This window comes from Camellia sinensis, chromosome 4, assembly GCF_055761805.1.
Source record: "Camellia sinensis isolate YWXY chromosome 4, ASM5576180v1, whole genome shotgun sequence".
Classification (NCBI taxonomy): Eukaryota; Viridiplantae; Streptophyta; class Magnoliopsida; order Ericales; family Theaceae; genus Camellia; species Camellia sinensis.
In genome coordinates, this window is record NC_138964.1 from 214,224,809 (window position 1) to 214,247,582 (window position 22,774).

The 22,774-nt window shown below is 35.1% G+C and overlaps 2 protein-coding genes across 3 annotated transcripts; one reads left to right on the plus strand and one right to left on the minus strand.

Moving 5' to 3' along the window:
- Positions 1 to 1,157: 1,157 nt before the first annotated feature.
- Positions 1,158 to 8,638, minus strand: CASP5 (casparian strip membrane protein 3). Its single transcript, XM_082867521.1, has 3 exons — positions 8,337 to 8,638; positions 7,918 to 8,041; positions 1,158 to 1,612 (listed from the first exon to the last, which is right to left on the minus strand). Exons 1-3 carry the CDS (start codon positions 8,561 to 8,563, stop codon positions 1,397 to 1,399), a joined length of 567 nt encoding a protein of 188 aa, XP_082723647.1. The 5' UTR covers positions 8,564 to 8,638; the 3' UTR covers positions 1,158 to 1,396.
- A 2,569-nt stretch (positions 8,639 to 11,207) lies between these two features.
- LOC114269096 (polypyrimidine tract-binding protein homolog 1) lies at positions 11,208 to 19,402 on the plus strand. 2 transcript variants are annotated; one of them, XM_028210367.2, is made up of 10 exons: positions 11,208 to 11,651; positions 13,494 to 13,703; positions 14,497 to 14,559; positions 14,704 to 14,777; positions 14,902 to 14,997; positions 16,959 to 17,016; positions 17,091 to 17,195; positions 17,284 to 17,365; positions 18,466 to 18,578; positions 18,797 to 19,402. In XM_028210367.2, exons 1-10 carry the CDS (start codon positions 11,469 to 11,471, stop codon positions 19,133 to 19,135), a joined length of 1,323 nt encoding a protein of 440 aa, XP_028066168.2. In that variant the 5' UTR covers positions 11,208 to 11,468; the 3' UTR covers positions 19,136 to 19,402. The 2 variants fall into 2 exon arrangements, with proteins under 2 accessions (XP_028066168.2, XP_082723648.1); XM_082867522.1 differs by having other exon boundaries at positions 11,265 to 11,651; positions 18,466 to 18,531.
- The last annotated feature ends 3,372 nt before the right edge of the window (positions 19,403 to 22,774 follow it).

Below are 22,774 nucleotides of genomic sequence, written 5' to 3' on the forward strand. Positions count from 1 at the left end.
AGATCTGATAGCTTCAAATAAATCATCAACGGTTTATACCCAGTGCCTATCATCAATTTCCCGATGAACAATTTCAGTACACAAACCCATTTTTTGCAAATGGATTGCCCTAAATCATGTATTCCTTTGTAGATAGATGATGGGGAAGAACAGGGAAGTGGAGAAAGAGGAAGAGAAAGAGAAAGAGAGCCATACCTGCAAGAGGGTTCGAAGTGCCTGACAAGACCAGGAAGTTTGGGGAGCAAGACAGAAACAGGGGATTTGAGAGCAGAGGAAGGAGAAGAGAGGTTTTCGTCTTTGCAGAGGTAGCAAATGACATCGACCATGAGAGAGATTTGAGAGGCGGCTTGCCTAGGCAGAGGTCAGCTACCTCGTATGCTAGCAAGCGAACTGCCATACAAAACTAAATATGGGGGTTTTTTGAGAGAGAGAAAGAGAAGATGTGGAGGAGGATTCTTAGGTAGAGAGAAAGAGAGAAAGAAAGGCTGAGACTTGGTAGTGAGGCTTGGTAGAGAGAGTGGGCACCGAAGGAGAGAAAGAAAATTCAAATCCCGCCCCCACTGAAAATCAAATTTCCCCCCAAACGTTTGGCGACCAAACGTCAAATTAGTCGCAAAAACAGGTTCTTTCGCCGACAAATTTTTTTAGTTGCCAAATCTTAATCAACGGCGACTAAAATATTAGTCGCTAAAAGTACTAATTTGGCGACTAATTTTTTTTGGTTGCTGAAAATAAGGTTTTCGCGACCAAATTTTTGATCGCCAAAAAATATGTGACCTTTCGCGACCAAATTTGTAGTTGGTCGGCAAAAGTATACCACTTTTTGCAACCAACATATTTTTTGGTCGCCAAAATATAACCTTCTGCGACCAAAAATATTTGGTCGCCAAAAATAATGATCATTTGCGACTAATTAAAATTTGGTCGCCAAATGTCATTTTTTTGCGACAAAAATTTTTTTGGTCGGCAAAAGTGGTCGCAAAATGTGTAAATTCTTGTAGTGTAGGTTTGGAAGATTATGTACTCATATGTCCGACCAATGAAATGTTATAGTTTATTTACCATGTGTCAAAAGTGTAGAGTTTTTTATTTATTATTTTTTTAATAAAAAAATTCATTAAAGACAGAACAAAATAAAATATTCACTAAAAAATTAATTTCAAACAATCACTACATTGATTGAGAGTAAAGCCATTACATACAACAGCGACAAAGGATACAAAAAAAAGAAAAGAAAGAAAATAATAATAACAATAATGCATGACTCTCACACAATCAAACTCACATCACACGTAAAAATACACAAACCAATAGTGTAACGAGCTACTACGATACGGTCTATTCCATATGCATGAACATTGCACAGAAGAAGAAGACGATGGCGACGACATGATGATCAACGTCGAGAAAGAGCTACAGAAGACAACAAGATCAACATGATAAACACCACAATTCCTCCGAATGAACCGATCAAAGATCCAGAGGTTCGCTTGCAGAAGGAGTTGAATTGTTGGCAGATCGCAAACCAGTTCACCCTTGTGTTTCCCTTGTGGGCGAGGTACACGATCGCTGCTGCAGCTGAAGCTCCCGCAGTCAAGAGAGCCAACATTGCCTTCACAATTAATATTAACAAAAATAAAATAAAATAAAATAATAGTAATTGATTTTAATCTAGTGTGTTCTTCGCTAAGTAACTTAAAAAGAATAATTTGACTTACTATAACGCAATCTTTTCTTTCTCTTGTTTACGAAATATCTCTTACCAAAGGACAAAAAAAAAAAAAAAAAAAGAGCAAAACTTTCAGAATATGTTTTTGCTTGTGTTTGTTGTAAATTCATATTTTTTTTGTTGTGACGAGTTGGGGGTTATTTTAGGTGCAATTATTTATTATTTTATAAAGGAAAATTCTATTCATATATAAAATTTGTATAAAAAAAATTATAAAAATTATGTGACTGTGATAGTATTGTAAATGTATGATACTTTCTGTCTTGACCTTTTGTATTTTCTTGATGTAATTTGTTTGTATTGTTGGGTATACCTCCTTATTGGAGTGTGGGACCCAATTGGTTTGTTAAAGAGTTTTAATTTGACTTGATTTAGGTATAATATATTTTTATATATTATATTTAAGAAAATCCAATCTAATTTAGAAACAATCAGGATTTGATTACAAAACTCTACATTCCCATTATATAATTATTGATATTATTTTTCCCAAGAAAAAAAGAGGGAGTACAGCTGCTATAATTTGATTAATCAGTTCGTGCCTTTTGGAATTGGTGGAACAGTGCTGCGGTTTGCTATACTATAGTAAAAAACAATTAGTTTTTGGCTTTGGGATTTGTGGAGCAGCAGCAAATTAATATCGTGCATCTTTGTTCGGATGCTTTTGTGAAGTTGATTTGGGTCGTTATTTTGGATCTTCTACAACTTTGATTCTGAAGATTTTAGTTTATCTATTTGGTGAGGTCTTTCCTCTTGTTTATTTGTGATTATTTGGAATTCACCTAAGGGTGGTTTTGTGAGACCATTAGTGTCTCGTTTGTAATCATTTGGAACTTATTTGGTTGATAGTGGAATCGGATTTCGATCCCGTGGACGTACCTCACATTGAGGGAACCATGTAAAAATTCTTGTGTTGTTTTGATTTAATTTTTCCGCATTAGTTTTTATTCCCATTGATTGATTTACTTGTGGAGAATCACATCGATTTTCCCTAACAACTGATATCAGAGCTTACGGTCTATTTGGGTTTATATATTTGTGTAAATCAATGGAGGGGAATGTGGGTCGTATGTCTAGCTTCAATGGAAGCAATTGGGTAACTTGGAAAACTAAAATGGAGGACCTATTATTTTGTACAGATTTGTATGGACCCATTAAGGGTGATTCTGGCAAACCCAAGGGTATGAAAGATGATGAATGTAATAGGCTTAATCGAAAAGCCGTTGGTGTTATCCGTCAATGGATTGATGACAGTGTGTTTTATCATGTTGCTACTGAAACTTCAGCACATGATTTATAGAAAAAATTAGAGAGCCTTTATGATAGGAAATCAGCCACAAATAAAGCCTTTCTGTTTCGTAAGTTGGTTAATTTAAAATATAAAGAGGGCAGCCCTATTCCGGAACATCTGAATGAAATAAAGAGTATTGTTAACCAACTTGCTTCTATGAAAATTGTTTTTGATGATGAGTTGCAGGCTTTGATGCTACTTAGTTCTTTGCCCGAAAGTTGGGAGACTTTGGTTGTGACCGTCAGTAATTCAGCGCCCGATGGAGTTGTCACAATGGGCCAAGTCACTAGTAGCCTGTTGAATGGAGAAGCTAGAAGAAAATCAGCGGGTTCCTCTCATTCGGAAACATTCGTTGTAAGAGGCCGAAGCAAAACAAAGGGGAGGAGTAAGACTCCTCATGGTCGTGATTAAAGCCGTAACCAATCGAAAGATGGTTATTTTTCAAAGAAAAACATTGAGTGCCATTATTGCCATGAGAAAGGGCACATGAAGCGAGAATGCCGAAAGCTCAAGAATAAGGAGAAAATGCGTGACAAAAGTGTGGACAAGAAGCAAGAAGACACAACGGCAGTTACTACCAATGGTGATCTCATGGTCGTTTGTGAAGATGATTGCATCAATTTTGTGGGCCAAGAGAGCAATTGGGTGATTGATTCTGGTGCTTCTTTTCATGTGACTTCTCGAGTTGATTTCTTCACTACCTACACCGAAGGAGATTATGGTTCTGTTCGAATGGGTAATGAAGGTTTGTCCAAGATTATTGGTATGGGTGATGTTTGCTTGGAAACAAATTTGGGCTGCAAGTTGTTGCTTAAAGATATGAGGCATGTTCCCGACATTCGCCTCAATTTGATCTCTACCGGCAAGCTAGATGATGAAGGCTTCAACAACAAATTTGGTGATGGAATATAGAAGCTCACAAAGGGTTCTTTGGTGGTGGCTAAGTGTAAGAAGACTCATACACTTTATTCGATGCAAGGAAAAATTTGTAAAGGTGTTGCTAATGCACTTCAAGATGATACTTCTACCGAATTGTGGCACAAGCGGTTTGGCCACATGAGTGAAAAAGGGCTGCAAGTTTTGTTCAAGAAAGAGCTCCTACCCGGTTTGAAAGGTACACATCTTAAAACTTGTGTTCATTGTTTGGCGGGTAAACAACATAGCGTTTCTTTTCATAAAAATGTTGCTTCTAGAAAAGAAAATGTTTTGGAGTTGATTCACTCGGATGTTTGTGGTCCTTTAAAAGTTAGAACACATGGTGGTGCACTTTATTTTGTTACTTTCATTGATGATTATTCAAGGAAAGTTTGGGCTTTTCTACTAAAAACTAAAGATCAAGTTCTAGAAGTATTTAAGTATTTTCAGGCCATGGTTGAAAGAGAAACATGGCAGAAATTGAAGTGCATCCGATCAGACAATGGTGGTGAATACATTGGGCCATTTGATGAGTATTGTCGCAGCCAAGGTATTCGGCACGAAAAGACAGTTAAGAAGACTCCTCAACAAAATGGCGTTGCCGAGAGGACGAACCGCACCATTGTGGAAAGAACACGGTGTTTGCTTTCACAAGCTAAATTGCCAAGATCCTTTTGGGGTGAGGCATTGAAGACAGCGGTTGACATAATCAATTTGTCTCCTTCCTATCCTTTGAATGGTGATGTTCCAGAAAGAGTTTGGACCGGCAAAGATGTGTCTTATGAGCACTTGAGAGTGTTTGGTTGCCGAGCTTTTGTTCACATTCCAAAGGATGAGAGGTCCAAGCTTGATAGTAAGTTAAGACAATGCATTTTTCTTGGCTATGGGCGTGATGAATTCGGGTATAGATTGTGGGATCCGGTCGACAAGAAAGTTATTCGAAGCCGTGATGTTGTGTTTCTTGAAGACCAAACAATTGAAGACTTTGGCAAATGTGATCAACTGGAGCCAAAAACTAGTGATCTCATTGACATAGATCCATCTCCTTCATCTTCTGTTCATGATGAAAATGGGGGAGATGTACAGCCACCTATTGAAGATGTAGAGGATGATACTAATCCTAATGAAGTTGAGCCAGAAATTGAGGAAGAGCATCCAACTCAAGAACCACCACCACAACTTGAGTTAAGAAAATCTACAAGGGACCGACAACCTTCAAGAAAGTATCCTCCCAATGAATTTGTGTTGATTTCTGATCAAGGGGAGCCGGAGAGCTATCAAGAAGCAATTGAGCATGCAAAGAAAGGTGATTGGAAAAAGGCTATGGAAGAGGAGATGAACTCCTTACTTGAAAATCACACCTATGACTTAGTGAAGTTGCCTAAGGGGAGGAAAATTCTGAAAAATAAGTGGGTCTTCAAATTGAAGAATGATGGCAAGAATCTGAGGTACAAGGCACGTCTTGTTGTGAAAGGCTTTGGGCAAAAGAAAGGCATAGACTTTGACGAGATTTTCTCGCCGGTTGTAAAGATGTCTTCTATTCGGGTTGTACTTGGCATGGCTGCAAGTATGAACCTTGAAGTTGAGCAACTTGATGTGAAGACCGCATTTCTTCATGGTGACCTTGAAGAAGAAATTTACATGGAGCAACCGGAAGGTTTTGTAGAGAAAGGGAAAGAGAAATTTGTTTGCAAATTGAAGAAAAGTTTGTATGGTCTCAAGCAAGCCCCGCGGCAATGGTACAAAAAAATTGACTCTTTTATGATGAATATTTGTTTTTCTAAAACCACTTCGGACCATTGTGTGTTTATGAAAAATTTTCCGGATGGTAAATTTATTATTCTTTTGCTTTATGTTGATGACATGTTAATTGTGGGTCAAGATTCTACCATGATAAACAGGTTAAAATTGGAGTTGAGCAAGTCTTTTGCTATGAAAGATTTGGGACTGGCAAAGCAAATTCTTGGTATGAAAATTGTTCGTGATCGCAAAGAGGGGCTAATTTAGTTGTCTCAAGAAAGCTACATTGAGAAAGTTCTTGAGAGGTTCAATATGGATAAAGAGAAGCCGGTTGGTTGTCCACTTGCGGGTCACTTCAAGCTTAGTTCGAATCAATGTCCTACAAGTGAGAAAGACAAAGAAGAGATGCTGAAAGTTCCTTATGCTTCAACAGTTGGTTCTTTGATGTACGCCATGGTTTGTACAAGGCCGGATGTTGCTCACGCCGTTGGTGTGATGAGTCGTTTTCTCTCTAATCCGGGTAAAGAACATTAGGCAGCGGTAAAATGGATTTTAAGGTATCTTCGAGGGACTTCGAAGGTGTGTTTGTGCTTTGGGGATGGTAAGCCGATGCTTGATGGGTTCACAGATTCTGACATGGCCGATGATATTGATTCTAGGAAATCTACTTCGGGGTATTTGATGACTTTTGTAGGGGGAGCTGTGGCATGGCAATCTAAATTACAAAAATGTGTTGCTCTCTCAACTACCGAAGCTGAATTTATTGCTATTACAGAAGCTTGCAAAGAAGAGTTATGGTTGAAGAAATTTTTGCAAGAGTTAGGTTTAAAGCAAGAAAAGTATGTGCTTTATTGTGATAGTCAAAGTGCTATTCACTTGAGCAAAAATTCTACTTTTCATTCGAGATTGAAACACATTGATGTGAGATACCATTGGATTCGTGATGTGTTAGATTCGAAATTGTTACAACTTGAAAAAGGTCACACAGATGATAATATTTCAGATATGTTGACAAAGACTTTGTCGAGGGACAAACATCTAAAGTGTCGAACTTTGGCGGGTATGGTTGATGTCTCCACCTAAGTCGGTAGGGGGAGAATTGTTGGGTATACCTCCTTATTGGAGTGTGGGACCCAATTGGTTTGTTAAAGAGTTTTAATTTGACTTGATTTAGGTATAATATATTTTTATATATTATATTTAAGGAAACCCAATCCAATTTAGAAATAATTAGGGTTTGATTACAAAACTCTAGATTCACAATATATTTTTTTGATCGGCTAGATTCACAATATATAATTATTGATATTGTTTTTCCCAAGAAAAAAAGAGGGAGTACGACCGCTATAATTTGATTAATCAGTTCGTGCCTTTTGGAATTGGTGGAATAGTGCTGCGGTTTGCTATACTATAGTAAAACAATTAGTTTTTGGCTTTGGGATTTGTGGAGCAGCAGCAAATTAATATCGTGCATCGTTGTTTGGATGCTTTGGTGAAGTTGATTTGGGTCGTTATTTTGGGTCTTCTACAACTTTGATTCTAAAGATTTTGGTTCATCTATTTGGTGAGGTCTTTCCTCTTGTTTATTTGTGATTATTTGAAATTCATCTAAGGGTGGTTTTGTGAGACCATTAGTGTCTCGTTTGTAATCGTTTGGAACTTATTTGGTTGATAGTGGAATCGGATTTCGATCCCGTGGACGTACCTCACATTGAGGGAACCACGTAAAAATTCTTGTGTTGCTTTGATTTAATTTTTTCGCATTAGTATTTATTTCCATTGATTGATTTACTTGTGGGGAATCACATCGATTTTCCCTAACAGTTTGTACATCTTACACTTTTTTTTGCATCAATGAATCTTTATTTTGTCGATAAAAAAAAATATTATTGTAAATGTAAGTGATCTTTATATATAGGTGTCTTATTTTAAAGTTAAAGATTATAATTGAATCATATCATTATTATGTATAAAAATCTTAAATAAATATTTGTTTATATATTGCCGCTCATATAAAAATATAAGTGTGATTTATAACATATACATACATAGGCAAGTCGGGTTTGGGGTTGGTCTAAGAAAACTTGCATTTTTCAAAATGGATGCCGGTGGCATGGATGTTGACTTCAAAATATTTGTTTTTTCTAATTATTATTTTATTTCAATACATTCTCAATCACATAATATGACTGAAATTTTGAAATACGAGAAATTTAAGCACAATGATGCAATTGAAAAATACCGAGTCAAAGAAGATCAAGACTATCCTAGTGCCTTGTGCAGCACTCCTCATGATGTGGAAGATGGACAGTGCCAGAGATAGAACCAAGTATGCACTCACTATCGAATTCGCAATCACAAAAAACCTATTCCAAACACACATTGAGAGGAGAGGTTTTTTAGCATATACTATCTTTTTCATCATTCATCCCCCTTTTCCCCCCACCCCCTTTGACTCCCTCTCTCTCTCTCATTGGTTACCTTTTCTTTTTCTTTTTCTTTTTTTTCCTGCTCCTCCAATCACCCCCTGCCACATGGCAAGGGGGTGAGGGGGTGACCTCCAAAAGCGGGTCCCAAGCATTATTCAAATATAAAACCTAGTAATTCCCTTAAAAAACTATCAGAAATATTTGGCAAAACACAAGTGACAGTAGTACTCACGTGAATGTCGGAAGGTCATCGTACTGAGCCCTAAACCGAATGAACCGAGTGAAGAAAGGAAGCGTTTCATCTGTTGTTCCCATGGCGATTGCGCTTCCTATGGTGGCAAAAATGGCGATGAGTCTTAGAATGAAGTCTACTATGGAGACACCTCTGTTCACCCCAGTATTTGGAGTGGTGGAACCCTTAGAGGCCTCACCAAGCTCAAGAGCACCTGACTTCATCATCTTCAACTTCAAGAAAACAACTAGGGGAATTTTAGGGTTTGCAACAAAATGTATTAGAGCATGCTAGAGCTGTCTGTGCTTGATAGAGTGGTAAGTGAATTTATAGGCATGTTTTTTTGTTTTGCTTTATTTTATTTATTATCATCATTATTTTTTTATGACAATGAACCTTCCCAAACAATCCTTACAAAGTAAATCTCGAAGAGTAATGCTAGGGATCATGAAAAAAATATCATGAAGACGATCATGAAAGATTCTTCACCTTTACATTACGCATACAATAAAACACCACACATTAATAAAAGGATGAAAAATTTTCATGATGCATTTCATGATATTTTTTTTATGATCCATAATATTATATAATCTTGAATTCCTATAATCACTTGCAAATTAAAAGTATCAATTGAACTTAAGAGATACTAGTGAGAGTTAAACTTAAGATGTTTAAGTTTACAGTTCATGCCAGGGTCTAACTCCTTTCCTTCCACCACTAAGCGGGTTCTTTTATAGGTATGTTATCAAGGCAAAGCAAAGAGAAGCGATCTACATGTAGCACCAATGCTACACACTCAAAAAATAAAATGTGCCTAGATTTACTCTGGATGTAACTCTCATATATTATATCTGAAATTAAAGTATTTTTCTAGATTTATTTTGTATGTAACTTATATAACACTATACCTAGAAATTAAAGTGTCTTGAAAAATAAAATGTGTAGCTAAATCATTTTGGACATGAATCATATCATACTTATTGAGTAATTATATATATACTCAAAAAATCTATACAGAATAATATGATAGATTTGTCTCATTTCATTTTAAATCAAAGAGACGCATCAAAGTAATTTGTTATTTTCAAAACGTCACAGTCACACAATTTTGATATATATAATTTGAAGATATACAATACACTATATTTTTCTAAATATTCTCGTAACTTTTTCTAAAGTTTTTTAGTTGCATGTTAGGTTTAATAGTCTTTGGTGGCATGGGAGCCCACTAATCTAATCAAGGCCCCAAATCAAGCATCATGTGGGCAAGTACATGATGCACTGACTAAAGCTTGAACTTTAGAGGTTATTTTATCAAGTATTACCTGCCCTTACTTGCTCTATCATGTGGACAATATTGTCTACAAAGCATATGATTCTCTACATGTTCCAACTCCACCAAAACCTTGGGCTGAATTGGAAAATAATAATCTTTACCAAATTAGTACGGTCTCATGACATTCCTTGATGAAGTCATTTGCCTACCTTGTAGCATTCTATTTTGGGCAAAATGGGGTGGTTGATATATGTCTGAGGGGCACCCAAATTTTAAGGACATGGACGTGCGAAAATTGAGTTGGTATGGTTGCTAGATCTGATCAACCAACCCCACTTTGTGCTTTCATACTCTTGACACATGTAATAGAGAATGTTTTGCGTACTCCAGTACCAGCTATAGCCTACGTGGGGATGAAGAATTTGCATGACCTCAAAGGAGTATATTTAAAAATAAAAAGTCCAAATTTATAGGCCCATAATCCCACAGCCCACAGCCCACAGCCCACAGCCCAAGCCCATCTGATACAGCCTAGGTCGGGCACAAGCCGAAAATATAGGTTCAAGCCCAGCCCAAGTCTAACCTGCAAAAAAAATAAAAAATAAAAACTCGTTAGGCTTAGTCCATGGACAGGCATGGGCATGATTTTCATGGGCGCTTGGCTCAATGCCAACAGCTACGTATTAACAACAATATTAAAAAAGATTTGACTTCTCTATTGGGCTTAATTGGAGAGACCTAAATTCACGTGTTGTGGGCTCATTTTGTGTTCACCTTAATAATTTAAATGATTTGTTTGTGAAATTTATTGAATAAATTATTTATGTAAAAATTTAAGTTAATTACACATATTATATCATATTTGTTTTAAAAATAATGAATAAGAAATATTATCTTAAATAATTTTAACCGTATTTCTTATTTATTAATAATTTTAAAAAATAATGCTCATTTTCCTAAACAATTTTCTAATGGTATAATAACACCAAAATTATCATCAGTGGTAGGTCACATTCAATATATGATGGGAAACAAAACGGAAAAAAAAAAAAAAAAAACCAAACAAAAATGCTCACTTCCATGCAATTTTTTTTTTTATAAAAAAAACTTTATTTTATTTAGGAAAAAAGGATAGGTTAATATATTATTTTTAAATTGATCTCAATTTTTTATTTGTCTTAAAATAAGTCAATTAAAACTAAAAAAATTTATGAGTGGTGTTTTAAAGATTTTGAATATTGATTTAAAATATATATATTGAATGAGATATAGACAGATACCAAAAAAAAAAAAAAAAAAAAAAAAAGAGTCGTCTGAGATCGAATTGAATGATATTATTCGATTTATGAGAGTTTATAACGGATTTCATTTTGATAATTTGAACCGTTTAATATGTAGAATTCGTCGTGTATTATATGTCTATAAAAAATCACATTAATCGGATATCAATAGTTATGTGATTAAATCAATTTTGTATAAAAAAAGAGAACAATAAACAAATTAACAGTTGACAAAAATTGATCTGATGAGATAACTATCGATATTTGATTGTTTAAAAATATATAATTCTCAATAAACTCTATACATTGACCAATTTAAATTATCAAAACAGATCCGTAATAAGCCCCTACGCGCCGAACAGTGCCGTCCAGTCGGTTCTTGAACCATAGGCAAGCTCCTCCCAAAAAAAAAACAAAAAACTTTAGTAGTAGTTTATTTTTTCCAGATAAGATAATAATCAAGCAACCGCTGCAAACATCTCCGGCGGTCCGTTTCAAAGTCTCTAGTTACCTTCATCGCATCGATTCGTCTGACCTAAATAAATCCAACTATCCAAAACCCTAATTCGGCCAATGTCGACGTCTGGGCAGCCTCAATTCCGATACACCCAGACGCCATCGAAGGTCCTCCACCTTCGCAATCTTCCATGGGAGTGTATCGAAGAAGAGCTTATCGAGCTCTGCAAACCCTTCGGCAAGATCGTCAACACCAAGTGCAATGTTGGCGCCAATCGCAATCAGGCCTTTGTTGAATTCGTCAGTATTTCCCCTTTCTTTGATTTCAATTTGCTGAATTAGGGTTTTTGTATTATCCTTCATTTTTTGCGTTTCGATCTGAATTGATATTAGATTTGGTCTTGGGTTGCGTTTGGTATTATCGTTCATTCATTCATTCTATGAGTTTCTTGTTATTCCTAGTAATTCGTTTGGTGAATGCTCTTATATGTATGCAACTATGGTTATAGATATGTTGAGCTACAAGTCTTAGCTTAAGATCATTTTGAGTTATCATTATCAATTACAATTGGGGAAAAAAAATTATTGTGTTTTTAAGCAGTGGGTGGGCGTAGAATGGAAAGAATATTCATGGGATACGACACATTTTAATGATATTTTAGTGGTGCATGCTCAAGTGTTGAGAATATTAAGGATATTTTCATATATAACTCGGACGATCTCCTATTGTATTTCATCAAGGTTTTGATTTGCTTGTCCAAAACTTATCATGAACATGTTAGTTCTGTTGGTTGAGCCATTGTATTGGTCTCGGTAATGCTTGTGGTCATGGTGTTATTTTGTTGAAGTTGTGGACTTTTCTTTTTGCTAGTGAACTCCTAAACTAACCCCGTGTTCATGCTTTAGCACCCAATTTACCAAGTTCAAAGATTTCGGTTTATTTTTAGACACTTACGCTGTGTCTGGTTCAAGAATTTGGTGAGGGATTTGGAAAGGGAAAGGGAAGAAAAGATAGTTGAAATGTGAATGAAATATATTCACACACCTTTCACATACTTTTTCCAAACCCCTACCCAAATTCATGAAGCAAACACAGCATTAAAGACATTATTTGTAATGCAAATGCTACTTGTATTGGTTTCTAAATCAATGTCTACCCGTTGGAAATTATCACAAAAGGAGAAAGAAAAGGACAGTAGAAAATACTTTCTATCATTTGACCTCTAAATTACACTCACGGTTAGGACCACAATCGAAATTGAGAGAGATTTAATAAAAACACATATAATAAGTATGTTGATAATGCGGTTGAATTAGCTCTTAAGAAGGTTTGTACAACTAAATGTGCAGTGTGGCCCTTCTATGAAGAGATGCAAAATTGAAGTTATCAAACTTTTCAAGTGGAACACCATCTTTTGCTAATTTGATATTTGAAAGAATAACTATGGCTTATAAATAAAGTTTTGTAGTTTTGAGTGAGCTATAGGTGAAAGTTGAGGTCTAGAAGTGTTGTAAGGTAGCTTTCAAATTCAAGTGTTGAAATTGGTGTGCGGCTGGGTCTAATCTAATGGCCAATTCGGGGACATAATAGTTCATAACGGCTGATAGAACTTGATTTTTGGATCTAACAAGGGGCCCTGTTTAGGGCAGCTTGTTTGATCTGTATTAGAGTGTTTGGTGCAACTTTAACTTATTGTCTTATGGGACAGAAATAGCTTTAAATAAGTTGAAAGAAGATAATTATATGGAAGCTAAGGGAGGGGTGTTTTTAGTTTTCGTTTCTGATTATCAACTTTTAGCTTGAGAAAAGTTGCACCAAACTGGCCCAGTCTCAATATCGAAACTCAGACATAACATTGTGTAATGACATTACATTATGATTAACGGATTACATTATGAGAATGGCTGGTTTTCAAAACCATGATTGTTCATCATATTGGACTTTCATGTGGATAATATAAACTGGTTAGTGTGTGACTGAACTTCCCATGGGTTGCTAAATGTTTTTCAATGTAAAGTTTTATTTGTTTGATTTAAAGCCTGTGGATTTATTTTTTTCCTAGCCTTTGTCCTTTTTATTGGGAAGAGGCTCCACGTTGACAAAAGCAATATTTGACTCTTTTTTTTTTTTTTTAATTGCAGACAGACCTAAATCAGGCCATTAATATGGTTACATATTATGCTTCATCTTCAGAGCCTGCGCAGGTTCGTGGGAAAACTGTGTATATTCAATATTCTAATAGACACGAAATTGTGAACAACAAAGGTCCAGGAGATGTTCCGGGAAATGTTCTGCTGGTAACCATCGAGGGAGTAGAAGCCGGTGATGTCAGCATCGATGTTATTCATTTGGTAAGTGTCTTTTGGCCATAAGTTATTACCTTGTTTGATTGATTCTTATCAGGTGTTACAGAGCCTTGTATTGTCTATCTGATCTAAGTTGTATAGTAGGTTGGTCTGAGTTTCGGGAATATCTTTTTTCTTTTATGTTTTCTACTGTTAAGCAGATGTAATAATACCTAATATTTACTGTGTATATCAGCTTACAATTAGCTGTTACAAGAGTCTGCATGGATATTCATAATCCAGTGCCATCTCACCTGAAAATCCACTTTTCTCTACTGCATTGGAAACTTATCTCGTTTATTTTGATGATCTTCTTTTTCTCTAATTTCCATAACATTTGTGGGGACAATTATCATAGTGTGTTATTTTATATTTTTCTAAAAAATTGTTGATGCCATGCTTAAATAAGTTGTAATGTCAATCTAAGTCGGTTGCACTGTTCATTGATCACTTTCACACTGTCTTCTTCTTCGTTTGTTTTGTTTTGTTTTGTTTTGTTTTTTGGTTCATTTCCAATACAATTGTGATTGAAATCAGTTGAATCACAGATGATGATGGTTCTTATTTAGATCCTTTGTTGGAGACACTGTGGAATATATTATCATGTGCGTCATACTCCTTTCTAAGATCTATCTTCATGCTTTCATATACAGGTGTCATTCTGCACTTATCTGATGTGTTGATATTTTCTCCTCCAATTGTATTGATAGTAGGATGGTTTTTTGATGGTGATCCATTTTGTTCTTCCTACCCTTCTCTTTTTAGTGGCATGCTTAAATCTTATTGAAACTTACCTCAGGTGTTCTCAGCTTTTGGCTTTGTCCACAAGATTGCAACTTTTGAGAAGGCTGCAGGTTTTCAGGTGTGATGTCGAAAATCGCCTTCTTCTTCTTCTCTCTCTCTCTCTCTCCCTCTCTCTCTTTTTTTTTTTCTTGTATTTTTTTGGTATCTGCATTGGTCTTTCTGTACTTTTCTAAATTTGCCACCTAGCTTTGCATGTTTGAAGGCATTGATCCAATTCAGTGATGCTGAGACTGCAGCTGCAGCAAGAGATGCATTAGATGGAAGAAGCATACCTAGGCATGCTATCTTTTATTCGTATCCATCTTAATTGCTTTCCCCGCTTTTTTACGATATTGCTAAGTTTAGAATTGTGGAAGTTCTCACTATGGTGGATTTCTGGTTGGTATGTAACAAATTTCAGGTACTTGCTTCCAGACCATGTTGGTTCATGCCACTTGCGCATCTCATATTCGGCGCACACAGACTTGAATATTAAGTTCCAATCTCATCGAAGCAGGTAATAATGAATCCAGCTGGCCATTAATTTGATGTTTCTTTATTCTGTATTTGGCTATATTCAATGCTTGCTCTTTCATCATTATACTTCTATGATTATGATTTTTGGTGATTGAGGTCTTGCTAATTGATGCATGTGGTTTTTGTTAACTAGGGGTTAGTGAAGCTCGGCAGCTAGAACACAGATGTGTTTTTCATGGCCTCTTAGTAATTTTCTTAATCTTATTGTAGTTGTTTAATGTGTTCCTGTAATTTCACTGTAGTTGAAATTTTTTGGATCTCATTAGTTTATATCTAGTAAATGCATTGAACGAACACATCTCACCTTTTGTCTTGTTTATTCAGTTATTCGTAAATGGCAAATACCCTCGTCATATCTTACTGCAGATGCTTTACAATCATGTTGGACCTCCACTGTCAATGACACCAAGTTTCAGTTGCACTTTTTGTCTTTTGTTCTTGTTTTTTAGTTTGTGTTGTTCATGTGTCTTTTTAAACATACATCTTATCTGCAGCCTGTATTCAGGGATGGCAACAGGTTGGGTATGAGTCAGGGGGGTATACCCTTCCCTGCCTCATATAAAAAAAAAAAAAAATTGCAAATAAAAAAATTGTTTAGTGACCTTGAAGACAAACATCCTTTCACAAAGTAAAATTTCCTCTTCAATCAACCTGAAACAATAAAATTGCAAATGTAGAACACTTTATTTGTATTTTTTTTTCTTTCTTTTTTTTTTTTTTTTTCTATTTCCTCTGTTTTTTTAGTAACCAAAAGAATTCTAAAAATATTGAAATTCAAGAGTCTCTAACAAATCAAGAAAATAATTGATGCATTAGTAGAAAAAATACAAGACAAATGAAGCTGGAAATCAACATTGCCACCACCTCTGTTGACTTGTTCCACCATTGTTCTCTTTGGGGACCCATTCGTTTCCCACCTACTGTGTGGTTCAAGCAGTCCTCCTCCAACCCAACTTTGACACGGAGATGTAAATCACCAATCTCTAAACCAATTGAGCTTCTTTTGTAAGACAGATGGTGTAATGTCTCCCATCCTGAATTGAAACGATATTGTTTGATTTGGGCTACCCTTGTGACTTTAAAACTCGCTGTTATTAGGAAGAGATGTGAACTCATTTATATAGCCTAATAAGTTTTCAGAAGTCAGAACCACACGTCCTTGTGTGGTGTGTGATGATGCATTTAACTTTGCACAACATTTTGCTCCTGCTCATGGGAGTCAAGTGGTGGCTTGTACATACTCTAGAGGCGGCTTCCACCATGTGTGACCCACACACTGCAAGGTAGGTCCTGCTTGGATACCAATTGTAACATCTCCATCCTGAGTCGTAATGATATTGTCCGCTTACTTTTGAGAGGATGTGAACTCACTTATATAGCACAGAAACTTTTCCTACCTAACCAATGTAGGACAGGATGTTACAGATGTTTGAGTCTTTGGGTTTGAGAAAAGCAGACAATGCCATCTCTTCCCTGGGAAGTGTCCAAATGTAATATATAAAGTCTTTTTTTTTTTTTTTTTTTGTCTTAATGCCTCTCCATCATGGGTTTGCTATGTCCCAATCTATTCTTGCCTAATTTTATTTAAATGCCTTCCTCTGTTGTCAATTGTGTTGATTCTATAACTCAGTTATTTGAGAATTGTAATTCTCCCTCTCATGTTTCATCATTTCTTGCATGTCTATTACCAGAGTCCAACATATCGGACTTTTTGGTATCCTCACCTGTATACACATCCATGTAAATTTCTTTCTCTTCCCTTGGACAATAGTGTTGTGCTTCTATTTTGTTTCTGTTTCTGAAACTTCTACATCTTTGAATTTGCTTTCTGATTGTTATTCTTTTCAATCTTTCAATTGAGATTTAATGTTGCTTTAGTCTATTACGACGTTGTCAATAAAGGTCACCTGATACACGGAATTTGTTTGCTTAATCTTACAGGGATTATACAAACCCATATCTTCCTGTTAATCCTACCGCTATTGAGGGATTTGCTCAGGTATGGTTTTTCATTTAGGATGTTCGTTATATTATGCAGTATTTAAGCAAACACTAACAAGAGGTAACATGCAGCCTGCTGTAGGACCTGATGGAAAGAAAAAAGAACCTGAGAGTACTGTGCTTCTTGCATCAATTGAAAATATGCAGTATGCTGTCACAGTGGATGTTCTTCACACGGTGATGGATTGTACTTATGACTTTCTCATGTAAAGTATATTTTATCTAGTGTACTGTATTATTATAATTCTGTTGATTTATATTTCAGGTGTTCTCTGCATTTGGTACTGTCCAGAAAATTGCTATATTTGAGAAGAATGGCGGAACACAGGCACTAATTCAATATCCTGGTAGGTGCCCCCTATTTTACTTAGGCCTCATTTGGGAACATGCTATTTTAGTAATTTTTTGACTAAAATATGAGGTTAAAAAAACTAGTATGTTTGGGATGACTTTTAGGCTTTTTACGAAAAAACGTATAAAAGTATAGAGAAGAGAGAATCTTTGACTTTTTTGTACAATTTGTTGGCTTTTTGTTTTTTTAGTGACTTTTTGGCTTTTATGCTAATAAAACATAGAGTTGCCAAATGAGGCCTTAAAAAGAAAGACCTCTTTTACTGTTAGACTCCACTGATTCAATATCCTGGTAGTTGCTGACTTCTGGTTTTTTGACCTTGACAACCTTTGTGGGATCAGATACTGTTGGAATATTAGCCCAGATATGTAATGGAAAAAATTATTCTTTTTCTTTGTGTATGATATTTTTTATGATTCTTGGTCTCTATGAAAAGTTAGGAGATACTAGATCCTATATCTAACCATCTTTCTTGAATGTGATACTAGAATCTCAATAGAGAAAGCAAGGCATATGAAATGCATGTAATGAATAATCACATTCCACTGCCAATTCACTGGTGACCGGCCTAAGATTCTTTTTCTCTATTTGGTTACAAACTTCTTGCCCGGTCTAGGGATGAACTTATTTACTGGGAAAACCTTTTTTGAGCCAGGTCAAAACTTTGGGGTTTTGGTGCTCAAAATGTTTAGAAGGTGAGGAACCATTTCAAATAGTTGCCAAGGAAGTGTTGTACTTTTGAAAGGATGTACTTTTGCATATAGGATGGGTTTTGGGTAATATCAGTAAGCCGCAATAAAAGGTTGAAAATTGGCTATATGGGCTTTGGGTTCTCTCTCTCTCTCTCTCTCTCTCTCTCTCTCTCTCTCTCTCTCTCTCACTCACTCATTTTTCTTCTAGTACCCAATTCAGTATCCTTCTCCAAAATTCCTTTTTTCTACTTTTGGCTTATTGATGTGTGCTTTGATATTTACGAACATTTATTGATGATTGTTGTTAAAGTGCACCTATGTCTTTGCGTGCTTTTGTTCTTTCTTTTCCCTTTACTTTTTGGTGCAGCCTAGTAACTAATTTATAAATCACTTACTTTTCCAGACGTCACAACCGCAGCAGTCGCCAAGGATGCTTTAGAGGGACACTGCATATATGATGGTGGCTATTGTAAGCTTCATCTATCATACTCTCGTCATACTGATCTCAATGTAAAGGTATAAAATATGTGCTTTTGAGTTAAAATGTTCATGAGGCAAAATTTATGAGGAAAAAATTTAAAGACTTGGTTACAAGAAAAAGTGGGTCTGTTGTTGATCAAAAAAGATTTGGTCCTTGAATGTATGCTTCTTGACACGTAATTCACCCTTTTATAAGTAAATCCCTAAAAATCTTTTCCCTTGGATTTGACTATTGTAATTTAACTTTGTTCTAGGCATTCAGTGACAAAAGTAGAGATTACACAATCCCCGAATCAAGTTTGCTTGCAATGCAACAGGCTCCAACAGCTTGGGAGAATCGTCCACCCGCTCCTATGTATCAAGGGAGTGAGTTTGGTGCTGGTGGGGCTGTGCCAGGTCAAGCTCCGGGTGGACAAGTGCCCTCATGGGATCCAAACATGCAGGCGGGCAGACCAAACTTTGTTTCAGCTCCCGGCACATTTTGCAGCCAAACGTATGCACCATCTGCTTCAGCTTATGCTGTGGCTTCTCATCAGCCTAATGTGGGACCTGGTGGTGCTTCACCTCCAGGTCAGCCTCCTTACTATCGCTAGTAAGTTGTACCAGTTTCTCCCTCAAAGATTGTGTCATTCACAGAATTGATTCTTTTGAATCGTAAAATTTGTGTCTTGGAAGCACAATAAAATTCTTCATGCCCGCGTTTCGTTTGCAGCTAGGCTCTTTTAGTCTCTCTCTCTCATTGCTCTTTGACTGATTGCCACCAAACTTTTAATTCTTTGTGTTGTGCTCTAATTGCAGTGTGTCAGAATTTTTGGTTTTTTAACTGGTAAAGAAATTTCATGGTGGTCTGATTTGATTGACTTGTTTTGATTTTGGTTTTCTTTCTATACTCAATTACCAGATGAACATCGAAGGAATTTTATGTCCTTTTGTATAAATTTTTTCCAAATTTGCTGACCCAGCTATATCTTGTGAAATACTACCTCCATATTTGATTTGATTTAGAATTATCTAAACAGTATCAACCTACTTAAATGATTGCGGTGCCATTAACTCATGAAGTTTTTGTAATGTTTGTAATTTTTACCCCAAATCATATTGTACAATATAAACAAAAATGTTAGAGATTCAAAAAATTATATAACAAATTTTAGTAAATATCTCACACGGTTGTGGGATTCATCTAGAACTCACATTGTGTGGGTCCTATACTCATGTGAGACATTTGAGATATTTGATAAAATTTTTAATAGAATTGTTAAAGTTTCTAGCATTTACTCATATGTAAATCACCATCACAAATGATACATTTCTCTCCATAAATTCGAATCATCATACTACAAAAGGTGTAATTTTGAATTATGATCCAATGTAATTACTATTGTAATGAAAATTTTAAAAAAATATATGATATACAGAGTAACAAATCTTACAATCTTTTTTACTAATTAATGTGTCATTTAAAAATAAAACTTTTGACTATTTTCAGTTGTCGAGAAGAAGAAAAAAAAAAAATGAAGTGTAGAAAAACTGTTTCATTGTCTTTTACATGTTTAGTTAGTGAATTTTGTGACACTTGGATTTTAACTTTCTCATTATGATAAATATTCTCTCAAAAATCTACTGTGAAAAATATAGATTTCACAATAATTTTAATAATGCATTTTTTTGGTCCCTGATAAATGAATACACATAAAAAAGTAAATTTCATTTTCCTTTATTTTACTTAATTACATTTTTTTAGAACAACTTTTTATATAAAAGTACCGAAGAGCATCCGCATCAGATGAGACAAAATAACAAAAAGGTAAAATATAATTAGTAAATCATGAAATCCTTCTTCCAGCAGTCTCAACAATTTTTTTGTAAATTAACTTTTTATTAAATTTGTTACAATATCTCAACAACTTTAAAGAGGTACTGTTTATTGGCTACATGATTTTTTATTATATTTTTTGGAGCAAAACTGGGCCAAAATTTTTAAATCGGTCGTCCATCCGGATGTCCTCTCGAATATCCTATCGAATGTCTCGTGAGTGCCTGTAGCAGAAAGAAAAAATGTCCAAAATTAGTCTTACCGGTCAATGGCAATTTTATTTTATTTTTTTTGCATTTTTTTAAAATTTTTTGAGTGACACCTCATCAATTTAATAATAAAAAAAAAGAATAACAAATACAATAAGAAATTAATATTTTAATAAGATTGAGTTAGAATAGAGAGTTTGATGTAGTGAGTACTAAAAAGGTAACTAGCTAAAATGACAAAAGTGAATTTTGAGTTATAATTTGACTCAAAATTTGTTGAGGCTGATGCAGATGTTCTAACACAGTTTTTATAAATTGAAGTATAACCCACTTTAATTTAATAGATGTTGCATAAATAAATAAACATTTTATAGAAACACATACTAATGTTCATTTACGAATTCATAATCAATAATCTAACATTCCCAACAACAATAAGTGATTTTAGATGGTACAAAGATTACCTTTATGCTGTGTTTGGTTGAGGGATTTGAGGAGAGATTTGGAAAGAGAAATGGAAAAGATAGGTGAAATGTGAAAAAAATATACCTACATTTCATATAGTTTCACACACCTTTTCCCTTTTCCTTTTCAAATCCCTCCCCAAATCCCCCAACCAAACACAGCATTATAATCATGTTTCGAGATGATTGTACCAAATAAATATATTTGTATAATTTTATTTATTTATGTAACATTAGTCAAAATTAAATCACTGTATAACTAAGCCTTCGTTTGGAATGTGGGTTGGTATTTTGACTTTTTAGTTTTTGGCTATTTTATCCTGTAGTTAAAAAGTCTCATTTGTGATAGAATTTTTTAAATTTTGTGAGAGAAAAGATGAAATAATTATAATTTAAATGTAAAATTTTATCTTATTTGATTAAAATAATTAATTTTATCTTATATAACTATTTTAATTCAAAATAAACATGCCAAACATAGCCTAAAGAGGCTGCGGACGATGGCACTTTAGCCCCGTTTGGTAGAGCTGTGGGAAAGTGCTTATAGCTTATGCCTAAACAGCTTATAGCTTATAACTTTCAGCTTAAGCTGATTTCCAGCTTATTCTTAAAGCATATCCTGCCCCACTCAAAGAATAAGCTGTTTTCTGACTTCCACAAAGCTATAAGCTATAAGCTAAACCAAACACATCAAAATAGCTTAAATTAAGCTGAAAGCTGAAATAAGCTGAAATTAAACTGTATCAAACAGGGTCTTTTACCGGCGCACACCAGCGTGCTGCATGACTCCTTCAAAGTGTGATGTAGAAATGTTCTGCGTTTTTTTTTAAGATTAGAAATCATCACATGAATGAATCAACCTAATGTGTCTGTTGAATGACATTTTAATTCTACGGAATAAGAGAACCTACTCGATAACTTCGAAGTAATATAGCATAGAATAATGCTCGGGACCCCCTTTTGGGGGTCACTCCCTCACCCCCTTTGTCATGTGGCGGGTGGTGATTGGAGGAGTAGGAAAAAAAAGAAAAAGAAAAAGAAAATGTAATCAATGAGAGAGAGAGGGGGTCAAAGGGGGTGGGGGAAAAAGGGGGGATGAATCATTGTTGATATAGCATATCGCTTTCGTCAGAATACTTCTCAGATTAGCCTCGTTTAAGAAGTTGTTTATTTTAATAAATTATTTTAATAAATTGAAATATTTATATTTGAGTAGATGATTATTTTTTTTTATAATTAAATGTGATATTTGTGGGAGAAAAAATAAAATAATTATAAATTTAATAAAATATTTTATTTTATTAATTATTTTAACTTATTTTATTTTTTCATAAATTTTAATCTAAAAAAATTCCAAACTCAAAGAGATAAAAATAGTAAATCTTGGCCAATAAAATTCAAATTGAATAATTCTACTTCCACAATACTTTTAACTCATTATACTCTCATTTTTAATATTATACCTTCATTTTTAATATATTTTTTATTACTATTTTATTTTTCTATAAAATTACCAATTAACCCTCAAATCCCAAAAATTTAACAAATGATTTTCTCACCCCACCCACCAATCTCCACCACCTGCTATCTCACCTCTGGTAGCCTTTCCGCACCACCAGCCAACCGTCTTTCAACGCCGACAGTCCTTTTCCAACACCGGCATCGCTCTCTCAGCCTTCTCGTACCTCCCCAACCCCCCAGAAACCCTTCTCTTACCTCTGAAAACCCTTCTCCTTCCCAAAA